Genomic DNA, 22,238 nt, shown 5'->3' on the forward strand with positions numbered 1-22,238 from the left:
TTCTGCAACATATTATATACATGATTTTCGTTATGAATATCATATAGTTACATATAATATTATTATATTCCCTTTACGTCAGAACCTAGATCTCTCTTGCCGATATTGTCGTCCAATGCACATCTATATATTCTTAAGTCCATGGTCTGTTTAGATTCCGGAGAATTTCTCGTCATACGTATCATACACATACGTATCTATGACAATTTAAAAACATGGCTACCATGTGAAAAATGGATTGGTTGATTTGTACTGTTTGCACACTGTAAACAACTTTCTATTTAGTTTATCACGCTAGTTTTGTGTTTTGCGTTGTCGTCTAGACGAGTCTGCGACTCGCAGAAACATTTCTAATAGACTGGATTTGAATCAAGGGACCCAAACGCCAAGTAATTCTCAGAAGTGAAAGCGCGAATTCGCATAGATTCTGCTTCTCACAAGCGATTAATTATTCCGTTCTCTTTTATTATCTGGAAAAATTTGCTGCAAAACCAAGGTATATTGCAAATTTATGCAAAACCTTTTCTAATTTTAATGACATCGTCAACGTTTTAATTATGATTAAAATCTTTAATTATATATAACTGTGTTGCAGATGCAATTAAAAGAATTCTAAGGACTAGGATGTGAGGATTTGTAAGTTTTATCGTTTGCAAGAATATAGATCTTTGATAAACATCCACATGGATTTTTTAAATTTTAATACTATTGTACATCCAAGAACCATCATCCACTTGGATGTTGACTGTTATTATGCTCAGGTAGAAATGCTTAGACATCCGGAATATCAAGGAAAACCATTAGGTGTTCAGCAAAAAAGTATAGTGGTCACTAGTAATTATCTGGCAAGAGAATATGGAATAAAAAAATGTATGTCAGTTCAAGAAGCTTTACGTCTCTGTCCAGAACTGGTCCTGGTAAATGGTGAAGATTTAACACCTTATCGTCACTATTCAACTAAGGTATTTGAAATTCTGCAACAGTTTACGCCATTAGTGGAAAGATTGGGCTTTGACGACTATTTCCTTGAAATAAAATCAGTGGAAAAACAGCTCAAGTCTCAGAATGATTCAGAATTTGATATGAACAATTTGCATACAGATGAGGAGCTAAAAGAATCAGATAGTACGATATTTGGACCTTCAGATGAAGAATGTCCATGCGATTGTCATACACGCTTAATGATTGGCGCTAAGATAGCAGCTGGAATAAGGAATCGTATTTATGAAGAACTGCATCTTACTTGCAGCGCTGGAATAGCGCATAATAAGCTTTTGGCCAAATTGGCAGGATCGCTAAATAAACCAAATCAGCAGACATTGGTATTTCCATGTAGCGGTCCAATGTTACTCTCTGCAATTGGCTCTGTATCCAAGATACCTGGTGTTGGACAAAAAACTATGGAATTATTGTTATCAAATAATATAAAAACAGTGGACGATGTACGCAAAATACCTTTGGAAAATCTGGAACTGAAAATTGGCGTTGATTTAGCAAGAAGATTGAAAGATAATGCAGAAGGGATTGATGAGACAGTGGTAAAACCATCTGGAAAGAAACAATCTATAGGTCTGGAGGATGGATTTAAAAGTGTATCGCTAGTGGCTGAGGTAGAGTCACGATTAGGCGCACTATTGAGGAGATTGACAGAATTAGCGATGGAAGATGGTAGAATTCCCATTGCTATGAGAATAACAGTGCGGAAGCATGATATGAACAAACCTACTTCTGGTAAGAGAGAGACCAGACAATGCGCGCTGCCGAAACATCTTTTACCGTCCACAAAAACCGGCATGTACGATCATAATAAAATGTCGATACTCGCCATGAAGTTATTCCATCGAATAGTTGACGTTTCCAAACCATTCCACTTAACATTGCTGGGAGTTGCATTTACTAAGTTTGAGGAGAGATCATATGGCAGGAGTAGCATTACATCCTTTTTACGCAAACAGGTCGCCGTCCATTCCGTTTTAGATATCAGTTCTGAAGAAGGCATCGCAGAAGTGAATTTGGGATCACCAATGAGTATTAATCAAGATAGTAATGATAGTTCTGATCAATCAGCGACAAACTTGATGAACACTTCTCCGTCAAGTCTCTCATGCTCACCAATTTCAAAATTGTCAAATGTAGCAAGCAGTCAGAATATAGAGGACGACCTGCAGAATGAGGTAGAACCATTACCGAAGAAAACCAAACTAGAAGTGTGGTTGAGCGGTCGTCGAGAATCGCCGAGTAACGAAATGGCTGGTCTTAGACTAAGCCCGTCATCGCCCATGCAAGTATCACCTACTGTGGATACTGCAGTTTTTAAAACTCTGCCTATTGAGAGGAGAGATGTCACGCGTTCTTGGCCAACAACCAGCAAACCGAAACCAAACAATATACTTAAATATTTCATAGCCAATAAGTGACAGAGCTATGTGACTTAGTATTGAATATCATTGCTCTTATATTGCGCTTGAATTGAACATTAAATGCCAGCACCAGAATATGATCTTTAATTTTCAGTTTTTTTTTAATGCTAAATTTTAAAATATATAAAACGAGAAAATAGTGTTACATGATATAAAACTCTTACGCAGAAATTTTCTGTTCTAAGCAACTTGAAGATACTCGCAATGTTCACAAATTTTTGCAGAAGATTTAATATTTTATTTTATTAATAATAGAAAAAAATTATATTATTAACATTTTAATTAAAATCGAAAGATATCGTGCGTTATCGCAGTACGAGATTATTATTTGGAATATTTCTTATTTAATGCTCAAAGTTTACGCCTTGAAGGATTGACATACAAAGAATCATTCCATATAAATTCATTTTTTTTCTTTGACTTTGTCGTGTGTTTTATTATTCTAATTTTTCGATCAAAGATCAATTACAAATCTTACACGACAAAAGACATCTGTGTTCAATTGCATTTAATATATTTTCGTTCGTTTTTTTTATATATAATATATATACGATTAGAAGATCTCGCACGTGATTAGCGAGAACTAGGTGTAATGAGAACATACATGTAGCTTTTTAGCGTTAGTTTATATTTTTATTTTCGACAGCAACAATGAAAGATATTGTGATTACATTTGGGGTTATTTTTAATTACAATTATCTTACTAACAGTTTGAGAGAAATACTTCAAAAAGCTATTATAAATCATTCTTTAGTTTGTATTTATTCAATATTTTGATTATATTAACTAATAAATAAAAATTTTTTAGTAGATAAACTATCAAGTTATATTCCAGAAAATATTTCAGTTTTTACAATTTTTTTCATTGCTATCATTGTTTTCATGCTATAACATGAAATGCAAACTGCATTCATGTATTATTATATAGGTATGTAATTTCCATATGAATGTAATACATATTAAGACAAATGTTTTTAATTAAGCAAAACTACTATAAAAAGTACATATTATGTATTTAATTTATACACAACAAGAAGTTAGAAAATGTATTTAAAAAATATTAAGATATGCTTATCGGTTCACACATAAGTAAAATAAGGTGCTGACATTCGATGTTGTGACTCTCTCGATGGATAAATAATTATATAAATTAACATTCTAAGAAAAAAATTCTATTTTAGTACTGTTATAAATGTTATCTCATAATTAAGGATCGAAATCGATATAATTTCGGCGAACTTAGTTTTTCATACTGCAGTTGCGCGAGAGACATTCAGCTGTCATTTCTATCATCGCGAGTAAGAACGAAGTTTGCAGTATCGAAATCTAAAGTTCACGATTAATAAAAAATATCGTTTTCAATACCTGCTTGTAATATATATGCATCGGATATCGAGAAACATGGTTGGAGAGAAATATATTCAGTTATTCCCGTCAGGACTAACTACTGGCGCGGAGCTTCATTAAAATATATATATGTATACGTGTAATTATTCACGCGCAAAAGAGATTTACTAGACAATCATATTTTGATGCCACTTCAATATAGCACACGGTGATTCTCATATGTATACACAAGTTAAATATATATATTAATATATATCTAATATGTCATAAAAAACACATTCTTGCTGAGCGCGAGACATGGGACGTCCACAATGAGAGTTGCGATTTTACTCTTCACAGATACTTAAAGGATTCTTATTGTATACGGATGAACGGATCCGCAGGTGATAAACGGAAACAATGTAGCTTTTGTATTTGCAAAACAGAATATTCATTAAGATTGCATATATTGTTTAACAGAAAAGAGCGAGAGAGAATAAGCGATGTAGAAAAATGTCGTTTTTATTTATTTACAACACAAACACACATATGAAAGCGGTGTTGTCTTTATTTTAAACTTCTGGTTGTGAATATATGCATATTTTATATGGACTTGTTTAGGCGAGAATTACGCAGCGTTGCGAAGCACCGTAAGCTTGTCAAGGTCGAGATCGAGCGTAGAATTTCGCATTTGAAATAATAATATTGCGCCGAGAATATGTTTCAGGTATCTCAATTATACGACGAAGATGATGATTGACACTTTTTCAAGTGATAGCGCAACGCCGCGACTCGCATTACTTTTGCTTTATTTCAATAAAAAAGAAAAAGGTTACATTGTGTTACTTTAGTAATTCTCTATGAACCTATCTCCGAATTTCCTTATGTGATTGTATCATTTATAAAATAATTGCTTGTAGATATTGATATCTCTTTATGGAAACTGGAATGTATATACAATTTTATTTAATTTTTTGCCTCTCTAAACGTTTACACCGCGTTAAAAATGTTTAAAAAAATTTATTGAAACGCAATAAATATTGAAAAAATACGTGCGTTATCAAGCTAGTAAATTTATCAATCGAAAAAAATAAGTGAGATTGAAATAAATTTTTGCAAATATCTTTCGCGTATCATTCAAAATTAAAACGGAACAACATATATGACCTATGCAAAATGTAAAATTAATATTTTTCACGTTTGCGATATTATAATATTTTTCGCGTTTCCGATATATTTCCATAATATAACATTATAGTTATTATTTTCTTTATATAAACGGGATGCAATTCTTTAGGATATTATAATGCTTATAATTTTACATATTTATGGATTCAAATAAATTAATGACAAAATAAATTTTTATAATTAAATATATTTTATATAAATTTTAAATTGTAGGTATATATTTTAGTAAAATATTTAATAAATTATTGTTCGAAACGCATCGAGCATTAAAAAATTAATTAAGACTCATAATTGTGCTCGACAAAAAAGGAGAGTCGAGAGCCCGACCGTTCGTTCGGCGCCCCTGGCAGCCGATAGCGAGATATCTCTTTGTCCGCGCAAATCCAAAAACAGCGCTCGTCCTTCTCGAAAGATCTAATAACAACAAAGCATGTTAGATCGTTAAATTTTAAACGTTATCTCAGCAACCGTCGAGTGCTTGAAAAATCTGGATCTTTCGAGAAGGGCTTGAGTATAAATTGACGCGATAAGAGAGCGCTGGGCCTTTTGTCGAAGTCTCCGACGCGATCATTTAGCTCTCGAATATTAAAAACGTTCTTTCCGTCGCTCGCGGAATAAATCGATCTTCTCCGTTGCTTGCGGATTTAAAAATTCGGTTTGTATTTTACGTATCAAGATTATACGTTCTTTAATCTTTTTTAATCATTTTTGTGCTCGCTAATTAAAAGACTGTAAATATATTAAGACTGTGTATTTGTGGATTAGAATAAAGACTTTGTACATAGACATATATATCTATCGGGACTTATCGTTCTCTTTCTCTCGTGCCGCGCTCACTTCCCGGTCTATTCTCGCGCTCTCTCAAACAATTATATTTCTTTAACTTAATATATTTATATTTTTTCTGCAGAAAATCATTTACGCTACAAATTGGAAATACAGTTTGATTCAAGTCGCGCATAAATTGCGATTACATTTTAGCAATGTGCATTTTACTTCTGTTCTGAAACAATGATAGCAACTATATCCGGTCATTAATTGTCGTGGCTACCGACATATCACCGACATATACCTACCTATCATATTGCACGTGAGATACATTAGAATCCGAACAGATTTGAGATTTCTTTATAGACAGTATCTGACCTTTTAAATATCCGATGACATTTCCTTAATTCATGTTTTACGCGTATATAAGAAATAGACGAGCGTTCAATTGGCATTAAACTTTTAAACTTTGTAAAAAGTAAGAAAATAAATTTGTGTTTTAGATTGATAGTGTCTAGCAAAAATGTTGCTGATACTCTGTATCTTGGGTGTTGTTGCAATACATGAATTGTCAGGTAAAAATTTTTGTCAGTAAGTTGTTTGTTAAAGAATTAAAAGTATGACATATTATATATTTTATTCGTCATACATAAGCAATTATTAAATTAAGCTTGTAAATTTATTGTGTTTGTGTAATATAATTTATACTACTAAAGTAATATATAATATTTATACTACTAAACTTTTTTTATGCATGTGTGTGCTCGATTTATTAAGTAAAAAAATATAGAAAATATAGTTTTTAGCACGAAAAATGACTATTCCTTGAAAAAGAGAGAAAGAAAGAGAGAATATTTCATATAAAAAAATTCAATGTTGCATAAGTTAAAATTATTCTATATCTCAACAAATAATAAAGATATTTGGAATTTTTTAAAAGGTGTTTCTTCAATGAGCATAACTGAATCGTCCAAACCAAAAATCGTAGGCGGTAATCCTGCCGCCGAAGGAGAATACCCTTATCAAGCATCGCTTCGTTACCGTGGTCAACATTTTTGTGGTGGTTCTGTCATAAGTAAACGATGGATTCTTACAGCTTCTCATTGTTTGTCAAGGTATGTGTCATCACGGTTATATATTGAAGATATTTTATAGATATTTTATAGATATAATATTTTTATTTTAATAATGTAATTAAGCAACAAGAATTATTTTTACAAGAAAAATTTCTACAAAATTTCCTTGCCGTTAAAATTATAATAAAACATTTATTGTCAAAAAACAAATATTTTACTATTAACAATATAAAACTAAGGCAAAATTCCTAATCTCAATAAATAAATATATATAAGTGTGTGATTCTAATACCGTAATTTTTTATTTAACAGTTTTGATGACACAGCTATCAAGGTCGTATTGGGCACAAATACCCTAGATAAAGGTGGCGATGAGTATTCTTCAATCAAGAGAGTGGTGCATCCCTATTACAATTCCGCCCTTATCAAAAACGATATCGGATTAATCAAACTGGATAAGGACATTGTCTTTGGAGACAAAGTGAAACCGATTGCTTTGCCCACTCAAAACTTCGATAAAGTTGATTATCCAGCGACGCTGTCCGGTTGGGGTACGACCAGTGTAAGTACACGAGGCTAATTAATTATGTGTCATATGCTATGACATACAAATTGTAGAACATTTTTAATATGTATATATATTAAAAATGCTGTATAATATGTATATATAACATTATCTGTCCATTATTTTATAAATTCGAGATTTTATATACTACTCGTGGATTAATCGATGAATTAATACGCTTGATTTGATAATGATTATTTCGTGTGGACCATTATCAGTATCCCGGGGAAACGCCAAATGAATTGCAGCATATCAAACTTACAGTCATCGATCAAAAACAATGCTTAAGCAACTTTCGCGTCAGCAGTAACAATATCTGTACACTCAACAAAAAAGGCGAAGGTGCTTGTCATGTAAGTGCACATTGTAAATCTAGTTTAATTAAAATATTCTAGCAAAATACAAGCAATACTAGCAAAATACGAACAAAATATGAGCAAAAATACTTTCTGTTGTGAAAAGACGAACATTTGATATATCGATATGTTTATATATATATTAACAAAATATATAATAATTTTATCAAGATCAAAATATTGAATATTTAAACGCTAAAATCTTATTTCGAAACAGTTCGATTATTTTTTAGGAATCTATATTTTTATAAATTTATATTTTTGAGAAAGCAGAAATTACATGTCACATATACATACATAAAAGTATAAGAAACTGAATAACGAATATATAAAAATAATATATTGTTTTATTAAAAAAATAGATTTATTTTATATATTATATATATAGGGTGACTCTGGCGGTCCTCTAGTAGCAGATGATGAGCAGATCGGTGTGGTATCTTGGGGTATACCTTGTGCTAGAGGACGCCCAGATGTATTTACACGTATCTACCATTATATGGATTGGATTAAACAATATCTCAAGGAAGATAATTCTGCATAATCGATTATACTAAATGAATTCTGTGCAAGTCGACAAGCCAAAAAATAAGCAGAGATGAGAATTTGAATCAATTAGTTTTTATTTATATAGACATAATATTAATATAGATTATATAGTAAGTGGAAAATTAGCTATCTCAAATAATAAAGTTAATAACAACTGTATTTTATTCGAACAAGTTCATTTCTGATATAGCGTTTACGATCTTTTTAAAATCACTTGTACATTATTTGTATTCATATCATACATAATAAATTTATAAATAATAAATAAATAAATTTAAGCATACATATTTTATATTATTTAATACCATTTGAAGCGTAAAAATAATATAAACAAGTAAAAGTTTACTTAAATATTAAATAAAAATTTGTTTATGCAAATAATGAACGATTTTGTAGGCTGCTTTTGTAGGCGATATTTAATATTTAAGAAATATTGTTGGAAACTTCGGCTAAAGTCTGCACGATTGCACGACTTTACAACTGCCTGCCGGAAAGACTAAACAAACGTGCTACATTGCCTGTATTACGTAAAATTATTATTATTTTGCAGTTTCTTAATCTGTAACCGCAACAATTCCCAATCTAATAACTAGAGCGATTGAATAGTCGACAATTAAAAAGATCAAAGAAATGGAATATAATCTTATATATGCGACAATTATGTGATCCAAATTATCAATAATTTTAAATCAAATAATATAATAAAATAGAATAATATTAAATGTTTTTAGACTAATTGCTTATTTAATTAAAAGAAAACTGAATTTTTTAAATATGAAAATTATAATGTTATAAAACTCGTAATAACAGACACACGACAATTGTGCCATAAATTACTCTGTTACATTTATTTGTTTCTCTTATATGAATATTACGTACGCGTGAGTGTGACAATGGTAAAGTGACTAGGTAACGCGTGGAAATGAGGCATGAATTCACGATGCATATGTTAAATGATAGTACGCGACTAGTAACATGATCTAGATTTTGCAATTGCACATAATTGATATTAGCATAATTCCAACAATAGCAGACGATGTCGCATCAAGTAGAATTAATTCTTTTAGTTGTGAATATCGTATATAGTATACAACATTTGTATAGTAATATAACAAATTTAATTGTCATCTATGTTTCATCTCTCACAAGAAATTTAGAAAGAAGGATATTCGATATCAAATGTTATTTTAATAGAAATTTATATGACACGTAAAATTTTGTTCCAGCAATTATCAATAATTCTCTTTCTAATCCTTATTAGAACAAGAATGAAAAAAATTGTCATGTTTTTTCACCGAAGAGATTTATAAAAGGATCATTCTTCGCTTTAGCGCGCAAATCATGCGCCGTTTCTTACGCCTTAACGATCGCCGAATTTAAGGAACTAGCGCGAAGTCCTGGTCGAAGATTTCGGTCAAGCTCCTAATGACCTACTTTCAGCGGCGCATGCTCGACGTGCATGCACAGATGTTTACTCCAAAGGTGAAAACGTCGCAGCACGTAGCCAAGCTGGCAGGTGGTGATTTTTCACAGAATAAGAAGAAAAAAAAGAGTGCGCGAGACAACCCGTTCGACCGTTTTACAGAAGCGAGATCTCGTGCAATGGAGAAGATTGATGCGTGATCGGACGTGTCGCGACGTCTCCTCGAAATTTTGAGGATCTAGGTCTAATAAGAATGCAAATTATTAGAACTCGATCGAGCACTGTCATGTGTCTCCTTATGATTGATTGTCATCGATGTTTTTCCGCTGCTACAAATGGTCGGCTTAAGAAACGTCCACGTTCGTCCTGGGAGTTTAAAAGACGATCATCCATTACGGGATCCTTGGCGGATTGAGGTAGTTCTAAGCAAGTAATCTGATAGATATTTCCACAAAATTTGCAATTGATTATTATTCAAAAGTACAGATCATACTTTGATAAAAATTATGCGCTTATTAATATTATCATACATTGAAAAATTACCGTCAAGCCATTATACTTATACTAGATGCTACAATATTGCAATATTAGATCATCATTATCGTATGTAATTATTTTTGAAAAGATGTTTACTGTACTGCAAACAAATAATTAATAATTACCAATAATTTGACAATTGAGTGATAAACAATTGCTTGTCATTTGCTTGACATTTTTTCCTTAAATTCTTGCATAAACTTTTATTTCTACCTAAAATAAGCGCGAGATAATTGAAATCAGCTGATCAGGATGCGGAAAGATTGACGTGCTTCCCGAATTACTGCCGACTCCGAATCGTTGCGGATACATCGGATGTCATCTTGCTCGAAGTCGAATAAATCGCGCGTCGCGTGACCCAAATAACATGACATGACGCGCGCGCGTGCGCGCAACCCGCACCCTGCGAGGGTGTGTTTTCATCCCCGCCTCGTTTCTCAGTCCGCGCGGAGGGCCTTCTCTTTTTCCCTCTTTCTCGTCGTCGTCGTCGTCATCGTCATCGTTGTGATAGCCGTCTTGCAGTGCGAACCACGACAGCTGGTGTCGTGACACCTGCTGCAGCATCGTGATCGATATCCGCTCGTTCCTGTGCCTATCTCGAAGCGAAACGGATTCCGCGATCATGTCCTCGACAGAAAGGCGCCCGTTGTAACGACTTCCCCCGTTGTGTATGGTCGTCGGGTGATGTAGCCGTCGTGTGAGGAGAGAACATCCTCGCGAGGTATCCGCAGCCGCGTCCTTCGGTCTCCTTTTCGCAAACTCCTCGAAATCTACGAGTGTCGCTCATATAATTTTGTGTTTATTTTGTGATGTTTGTAAAAAAAAAATGTGATTCTCTATTCTGGAGTAGACGCGTGTCGTAATTTATGGGTGACATGCGCGCGAAATTGCATGTTGAATATTTTCGGGGGTCGACGAGAAGTTGATAAATTTTTAAAAAATTATAGAAGCTGCGAAAACGCCAGGATTTTGATCTATCATTTTTTTCTTTTTTAATAAAGAGTTATTCGATAATCACATATATGGTTCAAAATTTATTTAATAAATTCTCTCTAATTATAAACAAAACAAGTATTTCGCTTATATAAATAGGTAAAAAAGATTTGTTTCATGTTACAATATATGCCACAGAAACTTGCGCGTTTTACTTTAAATAATGACAGTACTGTTAAGATTTATACTATTTTTGTTTATATATGTGTGTGTTTTTTCGTTCAACGCGTAGATCAAATTTGGAAACGTATCAGATATCATTTGTCAAAATATTCGCGCCGTTCATCAATTCTGACTAGGGGTTAATGAACGGTTAAATATATTATGTGCCAATGAGATAGGTAGCCCCTCGTGAAGCGTTGATACGGTTTCTCAGTCTGCGACATGACGGCGCTTCCATACGTCAAACATTGTGTTTATCAAAGTTTTTCACACAGTGAGCGCACATACGCGCTATCTCAAAGAGATTTGGAAGCTGAAAGAGAGATCTCTTTTTACGCGCGAAATAATAATAAATGCAGTTACACACATACACTCAAAAAAAGTGCAAAAAAATTTCTACGTCACGTACGCCATTTTATCAATCACTCGACGATTCTTTAAATTGTAATAAAGTGCATTAAAAAAATACTCGATGCTTTTTTTCCGATGGCATTTATCGAGAGATATTTTCAAATCACTCGGATAAATATAGTGTCAGCTGATCGATACAAACAACATCGCTTTTTGTGAAACAAGTGTAACACGAATTTTATTTTACACAGCAGACAAGCGGATATCGAAATATCGAACGGAGGATCGTTATAATTTGAACATTATTCGCAAATAAGGAGCATCATGGCTATGTAAGATCATTCTTGACTGGGAACAACCATCCCCCCGAATTGTAAAAGTAATCAGAAACTTGCCATCAAAGGAAGCTTAATGAGCTGCTGCCCTTTCATGTGAGTACATTTATTATTTCTTTATTTATTATTTATTATCTCGCTTATTTATTATTTCTTCATGTATACAGTGTACATCTAATTATTAATAATATGTAGATTATTAAATTATTATTATTATTATAAATTATATAATATAAATGAAATTTTTTAATGTTAGTTTATAAAAATTACCGTCTAAAGAATAAATATCTTTGAATGAATTTAGAAGTAATTTGGAAAGAAAAGGATCTCGAGAGGAATACTTTCAAGAATGCACTTTTATATTTTTTTAGATTAGTAGTCTAGTCTAAAAGATGTCAAATCTACGAAATTGTTGCGTGCGATTTTCCAAACACGCGCATACACACATACATACTTGACCACAAGCGCAGCTATGCACAAATATGCCGGTCGCTGCACCTTTCGGGACGACTGCGCAGTAGAGAATTCACGGGTCCGCACGGACCCGTGCAACACGCGTGTTTCTTTATGCCGTTGCCGTTCACGGTGCGTGCCGTCTATATCTCTCCCACGCTCTCCTCCGCGATCCAGCCTCTTTGACAGCTACTGCTGTCCTTCTCGCGCTATCGGCGCCACGACGTCGCGACTGATCTTCAGGGCCGTTCCAACAAAAATTCCTTCAATCTACTCTTCGAGCTTTTTAAATCTTTTCTTCTAAGAAATTGTAAAGTTTCTAATTAATTATTACTGTCGGTAGTTAGAGTACTATACACTTTTCCATTAATATGGAAGCTTGTTCTCGTCAACATCACATGACTCAATCTGGTATAATAATATATGTGCTTGAGAGTCCCCGAGGATACGCTCGCGGATGCTACGATACTGCATGAAATCAGCCGCGGGCGACGAACGTGCGCAGCTGTCTGTATCTGTATCTGTATACGAAGCGAACGCGAGTCCGCTGTGATCCGCAGCTGATGCGGCTCGCGGCGCGTCGTGCATCGTGCGTGTTTGGTCTCGCGTGTGTTTCGTCTTGGAAGAGAGGAGGACGGCGGGAAAGAAAAAAAAAAAAAAATGCGTCGCGTCGAAATTCATCGACACTGTCCTCGAGTTGTCGTTGGCCGCGATCTTGAACCCGCGATCGACGTCGCGTACGCGCGATAAAGATCCCGGATCCGGGATCTTCCCCGAGGAAGGAGGGAAGGAGGACGAAGGGGAGGAAACGGAGGGTTTCTCGGAGTCGTGAGAAAAAAACAGACGCTGAAAATCCGCGGTGAGATGCGGTGCGCTCGCTCTTTCTATCTCTTTCTTTCTTTCTCTCTCTCTCTTTCCCTGCGGGCATCCGGACAATGAGTCGTAAGGAGCGAAGGTAGACAAAGGGTCGCCGGACCGCCGAGCGTCCCGGCGCAGTTTATGTTCGTTTACGCTGCGATCGAGACACCGATCGCCATGCGACACCATCGAGCGTAGGAGATACATTCGCCCGGTCACGCTTGTGACGAGGGTTCGCTCATCCGCGAGGTCGACCCGGGGTTGTTGCCTGCTCGCGATCCGACGACCACGTTGCGTTTTCCTACGCGAATCTTTTCTCTCTCTCGCGTACGTCCAGCGAAGGTGACCCGTGACGTCGGCGTGATGCGCTTTAGTCTTGAGACTCTTCAGGATTTCCGCGAGGAAGATCCTCGTAGAGCGAGTATAATAGGGTGCACCAAATAAAGCGGATGGTTGGAACGCATAGAGCGACGATCGCAGAATATAGCCATTATGGAAGCATTGCGTTTAGCTATACAGTGAGTGTCCTTTTTTTAGATGCACCCTATATTAGTTTGTTTTCCTATTATGCGAAAAGCGAGATTATAATCGCGGACAGACGTCAAGAAAGGCAATCTGTATATGTAAAGTTATGCAGTGAGCCTTTGTGCATTTTGACTTTTATCTCCAATAAGAATGCTTCGCAAAATTTTAAATACAACAAAAGAATACAATTTTAAGTGTATTATTTATATCAATTAATCATGAATTATTCATTTATTCATTTTTTCATTATAATGTGTCTTCCACAAATCCTGTCATCTTGTGATAGTTTTTTATTATGTAAAACATGATGTGTCGGAAATGAGTGTTGTAAAATCACTCTGTAAAACTTGTTAAAGGAACTTTTAGTTTGGCTCTCTTATCTTTTTTTTAGATAATATTTCAAATACACATTCATATGAATATTTCAAATTACAGACAATTACAGATAATAAAATAGTTAAGCTGTTATTAAAGCAAATTATTTATTATCACGGTTGAGTTATTAATTTCTTAAATTTTTTTCCTTTTTATATATTTATATATATTCCACCATATATATTTCATATAATAATTATATATATTATGTATATTATATATATATATATTGTACTATATATTATTAAATATTTATTTTAATATTTCTTATAATATATATTTTACTGCAGTGATTACATTTTTTCTAATTTCTTGCAGGACGCGGCTTGGGGAGAGGATGGTCAGCATGAGCTCCATGCTCGTAGAGACAGTCAGTATAAATTATGAAGATTTTAATGAGAGTTTTTTAACATGCGGCACCTGTCTCTGTGTTTATGATGGCAGCGAGCATACACCTAAATTATTACCATGTTCACATACGGTATGATTATATGTAAAATAGAATGTAATTTATACATGTACATATGTGATTTGTATTTGTATATGCGATAATCTCATATCTGTTTATTGTAGGTATGTTTACATTGCTTAACAAGGATTGCTGCATCTCAAACACGAGAGACAGGAGCATTTAGATGTCCCATTTGTAGGGAATTAATAACAATTCCTCGTGGAGGGGTACCCGCACTGCCTCCGAGTTTTCTCGTAAATCAACTACTAGACCTTATGTCTCGACAAAGACGAGAGGTATAGTAACTGAAACATTACAAGTTTTCCTTTTTGAATAAAATTTCAATATTATTCTTCTTATTCTCTATTGCAGGTCATCCCAAAGTGTTCAGTTCATATAAATCAGGAATTATTATTTTGCGAAACATGTGATACAGTATTTTGTACAGTATGTACCAGTGGAACACATGCAGGAACGTCACCTGGATGTACAGAACATACAATCATCCCTTTCAGTATTGCGATAAAAAGGATGTCCGAGATATTGCTTTATAAAGCTAATGAGTGTATATCCAAGGTGAAAACTAGTTTCTCTCTTTTTAATACTTGAATACTATATTTATGTCTCGCGCACGATTTTATTATACTCTATAAGTATTACTAACACAAAGTATAATTAACATTTAAATTATTATATCCAATTATATTAAATTATAATTATAATTAATATTACATTATTAATATAATAATGAAAAGACTATGTTTATATAGAGATCACTATAGTTTTCAGTAGTCAATTTATCTTATAAACTATAAATGAAACACTATTAAAATTTAAGATATCGCATCATTGTGCGCTAAGATGCTTACAAATCAATTAAGCAATAGGGGATTATCATTGTAATATAACGTAAAATGGTTTAATATTATTGAATTAAGAGTTACATCTTTTAGTTAACACAGGCACAAGACTCTGTAAGCACGGAACTACAGCGTTTGGAGGCTTCCACGGAAAGATGTCTAAACGCGGTAGATACGGAATTTGCGGATATTATTGCGAAAATAGAGAAGCGTCGAACGGAATTACAAGCCGCCGTAAACGCCGCTGCTCGTGATAAGAAGCATGTACTCGAGGAACAGCATTCTCTCATAGAGGCGGAGAAAAACAAGGTGGAGAGAGAATGCGAAGGATTGCAGTATCAGGTAGAGGACGAGAAATGCTTTCATACATGTCATCTTTCGCGGATATCGTTTTATAATAATGAGATTTGATTTTAAAGGTCGAGGTCCGAAATATTACTCAGCGTATTAACAGCCTATCAGATCAGCTCGACGCGGCGACCGCTCTCAGTGAACCCAAGGAAAATGCTTTCATTACGTTCGAGTTTAATCATAACGATGCTCTTTCTCAGTTGGAGGAAGCGCTAAGCAATTTAGGACGAGTACGTTCTAGTACAACATTGCCAGGTACTCTCAAAATTAATATAATATAATAAAATACTCGCTTTAAAAGATTCGTTCGTTAAAACGTATCGTGTTTCACGCTGATATCATGTAAAGCGATATAAAAATAAAAATTCTTGATCCATTAGTGCTATAGCGTTGAATTACAATGTCGAAATCACGAAAAGTCACGCAAAATTAATTTTTTATATTTATGCATTATATTAGGTTTATGTCGAGCTAGACTGAAAGACTTAGCGATAGCGAAATTACAAGCAACCGTCGTAGTCGAAACGGTGGATTATCACGGTCATCCTCGGAATGTCGGTGGTGATCTGGTCAGTGCTGAGTTGACACTCGCGGATACACACGGAAACATACACACGGAAAATCAAAGTGTTACAATTGAGACGGAAGTAAAAGATTTGGAGAATGGAACGTACGAGATTTATTTCCGACCACCGACTGCGAATCGATATGTTTTAAAAATATCCGTATTCGAACGACCCATAAAAGATTATCCGTTATTTTTCGATGCAACCGAGCATAATGAAGCTATTAAGATATACGGAAGACGTGGTAACGGAAAAGACGAGTTTCATCAGCCAGTATCAGTTGCAGTGGACGACGAAGGAATGATCTATATTTTAGATACTGGAAATTCTCGCATTAAGGTTTGTTTGGAAACAATACAAGAAATATACAAGAAATACGATATCTTATATAGCAAGATAATTTTTCCAATCTTATTTATATTGCTTTAGGTACTCAATTGTGATTTGGAATTTCAAAGGCATATAAATAATGAAGGTTTAGAGGGTCGCAGTTGTACGGGAATAGACATTTCTCAAGAAGGTCTCGTAGTTGTAAATTGGCGGACGCGAAAAATCACGGAAATGACTTCGTTAGGTGATACGATTCGATCCTTCTCGCATAACGCATTTCAAGTTAGTAGTTTTTACTACACGTTCCATCACTGAAAAAAGTATTAATAATACTTATAAGTTATTTGTTAATGAATTGTTATGTTTTTGTCTTCTAGGAACCTATAGACATTGCAGTAGATCAGAATTATGGGCACATACTTGTCGCTGATAATGGTAAAAGTTGTGTGTTTGTATTTGACTCAGACGGCAAGATACTATTCCAGGTTAATATTTAAATACATATACGAATAATTGCAACTGCAAGTTGCCTCGTATGGTCCTCATATAGTTATCATGAAATATTAACAGGTCGGTAAGAGAGGCACATTTAAACTAATCAGTTCTGTGACTGTCGGCCCTGCCGGTGAGATTCTGGTTGCCGATAGCAGAATTCAAGTCTTCTCCGCAAAGGGAGATTTTTCTGAGGAAATATACTCTGAAGGCAAAGGTAAGTTTTAGTATATTTGATGATGATTCATTTATAATAATATCACACATATTTAACTGAAAATCTCTCAAAGAATACAATTTTTTGCGATATGAAATGGAGATTTAAAGAAATATTTTAATGCGATAAAACTAAAGACTAAATGTGCCCGATTTATGTATACAACAGGAAAAGGTACCTATGGAGGAATAGCCGTGGATGCGGATGGCAAAATAGTTGGCACCCGTACAGACAAGGGTCGTAGCATAATACAAGTAATGAAGCTAGGTGGAGGTAATATTTTAACTGAAATTGATTCGCATAGTTCAAAATTGCGACGTCCATCAGGTATAGCCGTATTACCGGATAATCATTTAGTGGTAGTGGATTTGGGCAATGATTGTATAAAAAAGTACAGATACTGGTAGAAAGTTGTCCATTTGAGTATCAAAATTCACAAATCGCGAGCGAGAAAAAAGTTCGTTACGAAAAGAGATACCAAATGTCAATCTAATTTAGAATTATTTATTCAGGTATTTCTGTGAAACTTATAGCTATAAAGTTATGTATTATGATAAAAAAAATATGCCTATGTTTTTATAAAAGATTTTTATATATAGTTTATAAATTGCAAGATAAAACGCGTGTGAAGTGAAATAATATTAAAAAGGAAGCATCGCTATTTTAACTTTCTTTTTTTCTTGCAATATGTGTTGCTACATAATATTTTATAATTTATATTTTGTCTTTATTTATAAAATTTAACTTTTTGAATATTTTTTCTCTTGTGTTTTCTGCGCGAATGCGAGAATACAAAGTTTTCACTGTGCATAAAATAAAGTCAGTCGAAATGCTCAGTACTTATTATGTATACTTTTTGTATTTTACTAGATCTTAAATCATTGTGATTAATATTTGATTGTTTGAAAATGCATAACAATTCTGTTACTGCTGACTAATCCAAATACATCCACAGATGATGAGATCCTCTTTCAGTTTTGTCAAATTAATATGTAAAATAAGGAATATAAGTTAAAAATTGTTTATTTCTTGTTCTGGGTCAAACACATAATAATTGTAATTATAATTGATTTAGATGTTATAAGAAACAATATTCACAAATAACAAATAGTCTAAAAAAGGCTGTATAAAGTTTATCTCTAAGATAAATATTGCATTGAAATCCGAGAAACAATTCATGTCCGATGAGAAATATAAAACCAATTAGTGAAAAAAAATTTTTTAAATAAATCAAGTTTTATTTCTGGCGAAATTTCTTCTCATCATGTTTGCGATCGTGACTGACTTAATAGTTTTTCGACTCGTCATTTTCGTTTTTATTTCATATTTTTTGATGAGATTAGTTTTCTCTTTTTTTCTCAAATAAAAATATTACATAATCAATTAAAAATATAATTGGGCGATGCAAATTCAATTATCTGGATAATCTGAACAATTGTTAGATTTGATTCGGATCAAGTTCATCTACGGATGTATAATAATATTATATAGAAGTTATATTTACATACATACACACTGCCGTTCCATGTTATTTTACATCTTCATCAAAATAGAATACGGAATTATATCGTTATATAAACTTTTACGTTACATAAAATTAACATATGAAAAAATTGTTTGAATATCTTACAATTAGTGTTGAAGTTGTAGAAATTTTCGTTGAATTGCAAACATTTTCATTGATTAAAATCGTAGATATTTTTATTAAATTTAGAATCATTAATTTTTTTCGCTATATTTCATATTTATTTTATTATATTTAACTTACATAGTGTGTGTTTCTTGTATCACAAATTTATTAATTTATGTTTTATGATTTGTGTGAAAAAGCTAATTTTTATTTTTTTAAATTCCATCTTCGATTTTATTTTATTTTTGAACTTCTTTATGCAGCACTTTTATTTTACAGAATAACACGCAAAAGTTCCTTGTCCTTTTTAATAAATAAGAGACTTGGGTTACTCGCGCATCGGTACTATGTGAAATTTTTAACTAAATAAAGCGTAAATTATAATTAATGTAAGATAATCCTAGGCACACACAAATAACTAGAAATATATTAAGAATTGTATATATATTTTTTCAGTATTATCATATATAAATTTTGATAGAATTGGCGTCATGGTTATTTATCTAGAGAGATAAATAGTTTATTTATCTAGAAGTTTTCTAAACTTTGTGTAAAACATACATGATTATTTCGATAATGGCGCATGTTTCTGAAGGCCTACAAAATCATTTACCATAATTGAATTATTCGCTGTTGAAAAGACGTTACATCCCGATTTTTGCAACTTTCGCCGCGCAAATAATTTCTTTCAAAATTTAATATATATATATATAAGTATGTATATTATTTAAATTAAATCATCAAATATAAATCAGGAAATTAGGCAAATTGGCAAAAAGAAAATTAAGCGACAAAATTTATTATGTTGCGCAATTTGCTTTTCTATCTAGAAATATTTAACGTCCGTCTGAAGACTATGGTTGTATTCGTGAAATGTTATCATAGCATAATATGTGTATCTACTTATTCTTTGATACTTATTTCTTGACCGAGAGTGATATAAACTTACACATATATGTACGCGGCTTATAATGTCTATTTCTGTAACCCCGGAAAGAAATATTTTCTCATGCAATATTTACTAACTTCATTTATATAATTAATTTTTAATATAATTGTAATCATAATATTTATATTAATATTTATATTTATGCCATTTTTATGACTTAGATGAAATTGTATATTTTAAAATTATTCGTCATTTATGTTAAAAGAGCGAATGCAATAACGTTAATCAATACTTTATATTAATATTTATTTTTTTTATTTATGTAATTGAAAATGTTAAAATGTCTTTTCTTAAATAGATGATTTTTTAAACATTTTTATTGAATTATATAAAGTAATTTTTAAATTCTAAGTGCTTATAAAGAAAAGTTTTATGTTTAAGAATGACATTATTTTTTGAAATCTTACAAATAAACAAGCTATGATTTGATTGTTTAGTTTGAGGAAAAAACAAATGAAAAAAAAAATTATTTGGATACAATCCAAAGTTGAGAGAAAGGAATAATAAATAATTTTATATGATTTTGATAATTTTTATCATATGATTTTGCAATTGCACTCGCCTCTTTACCATTGACGAGAAATTTTTTTGTTGTATTATAAAAATCGCTTTTGGAACGCAAGTTTCATTTGCGAATCAAACAATTTAAATTGAACGCAATCTCTTACGTTTCGAAATTTATATCTTTGCGGGGAAATCTTTTAACAAGCCTATTTTTTAAACTGTATCGCAGATACATTCCTTATGAACTGCTTTGCAGAGTGATCTATCATATAAGCTACATTTAATATAAACTATTACATATATTGCTTGTATATGTACGAATACGACGAGTCACTAAAACACGCATTATCTATCGTTAGTTCTTAGCGAAAAGCATAACAGTGCCTTTATTGAGAAGATGTCACGGTTTATCTCTTACGACGATTATGTTCTTCTTTTGCGTTCAAATCCGGATACTTTAATCATTACACGAATGCCTTGCTTTTGGAAGCGCGGCATTCGGATGTGATTAAAAATCACACTTTTCGCATAATTATTCACAGATAAACGATGAATACGAATGCGCGCGAGGCAGATAAAGATATAATTAATAGTAATTATCATCAATATGTAATAATGTAAAAAAAAGACAGGCATCTTATAAAGTTGTTGAAAATATGATGAGTTGCAACGGGTCTAGAATCAATCAAATCACGATGTTTTATCGCAATAATCTGTGTTAGTCACACAATTATACAGATTTGTATTCGGAAATTTCGCGTTTTATTCAACGTACATCTCGAGTCTCATCGAAAACAAAACGCTCTACAAACTTGCATATTAATTGTAATGTGAAAGTGTGTGTTATTTTAAAGTCTGACTCTAGAATATAAGTTTTTGATTCATCAGCATCCTATTCGCCTAATCGAGTCGCCATAGGTGATATACTATAAACATACACACGATTGATTTTAATATTCGCGTTTTCTCTCTTCTTTCATACATATGTGTACGGATTTTTCAGCAGCCATAAATATCTATATAAATTCAGACTGATATATATTTCTTGTTTGTATTTTTTCTTGATATTGTTTAATCTAGTCATACGTCATCTGTAACACTTATGTATTATGATTCTAAAATGCTGTAACATAAAATAAATTGTAAATAAATGTATAAGCTTGATTCATCGAGGTGTTTTAATTGAACGTTTGAAAATGTGTTATTTCCTCATCAAGTGCTGAAGTGGAACTATATCTCTTTTTTTTATTTGTTATTTTTTAAATTTCCCGTAGATAGATCTTTATTATTATTATGTAGTTAATACATAATTTATAATTATATATTATTGTACTACATAAATTACACTATTATATTAGTATACTATAGATGTTACATTTGCTCGGTATTATTCATCCTCGCAGACGAGGATAAATTGCGTATGGTACATATAGTAAAAAAACTGCGTAATCTTGGAAAAAAATTTACCTCGTCAGGCGATAACATCAACACGGTTGCGTATAAAATCACGACGTTTCGACCTCCGAGATTATCGTACTATCGCGCTGCGCCGTCTCGAGACGACTGTCCCGGAGTCGTGGGTCGTGGGATCGTGGGACGCCCGCGTAGGAGTTTCACGTCCCTGAGCG

The 22,238-nt window shown here is 33.0% G+C and overlaps 3 protein-coding genes across 12 annotated transcripts; all 3 read left to right on the forward strand.

Annotated features, from left to right (window-relative positions):
- The first annotated feature begins 190 nt into the window (after nt 1-190).
- Nucleotides 191-4,581, forward strand: Poli (DNA polymerase iota). 2 transcript variants are annotated; one of them, XM_083099403.1, is made up of 3 exons: nt 191-496; nt 596-636; nt 762-4,581. In XM_083099403.1, exon 3 carries the CDS (start codon nt 768-770, stop codon nt 2,415-2,417), a length of 1,650 nt encoding a protein of 549 aa, XP_082955529.1. In that variant the 5' UTR covers nt 191-496; nt 596-636; nt 762-767; the 3' UTR covers nt 2,418-4,581. The 2 variants fall into 2 exon arrangements, with proteins under 2 accessions (XP_082955529.1, XP_082955528.1); XM_083099402.1 differs by having other exon boundaries at nt 596-4,581.
- An 889-nt stretch (nt 4,582-5,470) lies between these two features.
- On the forward strand, nt 5,471-8,407 carry LOC145972328 (chymotrypsin-1-like). 2 transcript variants are annotated; one of them, XM_083100871.1, is made up of 7 exons: nt 5,477-5,589; nt 5,845-6,024; nt 6,206-6,277; nt 6,643-6,817; nt 7,091-7,340; nt 7,562-7,696; nt 8,088-8,407. In XM_083100871.1, the coding sequence occupies exons 3-7, from the start codon at nt 6,226-6,228 to the stop codon at nt 8,241-8,243; spliced, it is 768 nt and encodes a 255-aa protein (XP_082956997.1). In that variant the 5' UTR covers nt 5,477-5,589; nt 5,845-6,024; nt 6,206-6,225; the 3' UTR covers nt 8,244-8,407. The 2 variants fall into 2 exon arrangements, with proteins under 2 accessions (XP_082956996.1, XP_082956997.1); XM_083100870.1 differs by lacking the exon at nt 5,845-6,024 and having other exon boundaries at nt 5,471-5,589.
- A 2,255-nt stretch (nt 8,408-10,662) lies between these two features.
- LOC145972323 (tripartite motif-containing protein 2) lies at nt 10,663-21,778 on the forward strand. Of its 8 annotated transcripts, none has more exons than XM_083100858.1 (12): nt 10,663-10,929; nt 11,966-12,145; nt 14,579-14,741; nt 14,834-15,007; nt 15,084-15,287; nt 15,665-15,913; nt 15,991-16,177; nt 16,382-16,827; nt 16,918-17,100; nt 17,196-17,303; nt 17,389-17,527; nt 17,696-21,778. In XM_083100858.1, the coding sequence occupies exons 2-12, from the start codon at nt 12,126-12,128 to the stop codon at nt 17,932-17,934; spliced, it is 2,112 nt and encodes a 703-aa protein (XP_082956984.1). In that variant the 5' UTR covers nt 10,663-10,929; nt 11,966-12,125; the 3' UTR covers nt 17,935-21,778. The 8 variants fall into 8 exon arrangements, with proteins under 8 accessions (XP_082956984.1, XP_082956985.1, XP_082956989.1 ...); XM_083100859.1 differs by having other exon boundaries at nt 11,969-12,145; XM_083100863.1 differs by having other exon boundaries at nt 10,664-10,929; nt 14,911-15,007.
- Nucleotides 21,779-22,238: the final 460 nt, after the last annotated feature.

This window comes from Camponotus vicinus, unplaced genomic scaffold (assembly GCF_025532165.1).
Source record: "Camponotus vicinus isolate PSW18456_S1 unplaced genomic scaffold, iyCamVici1.0 SCAF_5, whole genome shotgun sequence".
In the NCBI taxonomy this organism is placed as follows: domain Eukaryota; kingdom Metazoa; phylum Arthropoda; class Insecta; order Hymenoptera; family Formicidae; genus Camponotus; species Camponotus vicinus.

Excerpts from the sequence above, each read along its gene's own strand:
- Poli (XM_083099402.1), top strand. The coding sequence starts at position 684 with ATGGATTTTTTAAATTTTAATACTATTGTACATCCAAGAACCATCATC.
- LOC145972328 (XM_083100870.1), top strand. The coding sequence starts at position 6,226 with ATGTTGCTGATACTCTGTATCTTGGGTGTTGTTGCAATACATGAATTG. Across the intron at positions 6,278-6,642 it reads TGCAATACATGAATTGTCAG|GTGTTTCTTCAATGAGCATA; the intron begins GTAAAAATTTTT and ends ATTTTTTAAAAG. Across the intron at positions 7,697-8,087 it reads AAGGCGAAGGTGCTTGTCAT|GGTGACTCTGGCGGTCCTCT; the intron begins GTAAGTGCACAT and ends TTATATATATAG.
- LOC145972323 (XM_083100857.1), top strand. The coding sequence starts at position 13,853 with ATGGAAGCATTGCGTTTAGCTATACA. Across the intron at positions 13,879-14,578 it reads GCATTGCGTTTAGCTATACA|GACGCGGCTTGGGGAGAGGA; the intron begins GTGAGTGTCCTT and ends AATTTCTTGCAG. Across the intron at positions 17,101-17,195 it reads TCTCGCATAACGCATTTCAA|GAACCTATAGACATTGCAGT; the intron begins GTTAGTAGTTTT and ends TTTGTCTTCTAG.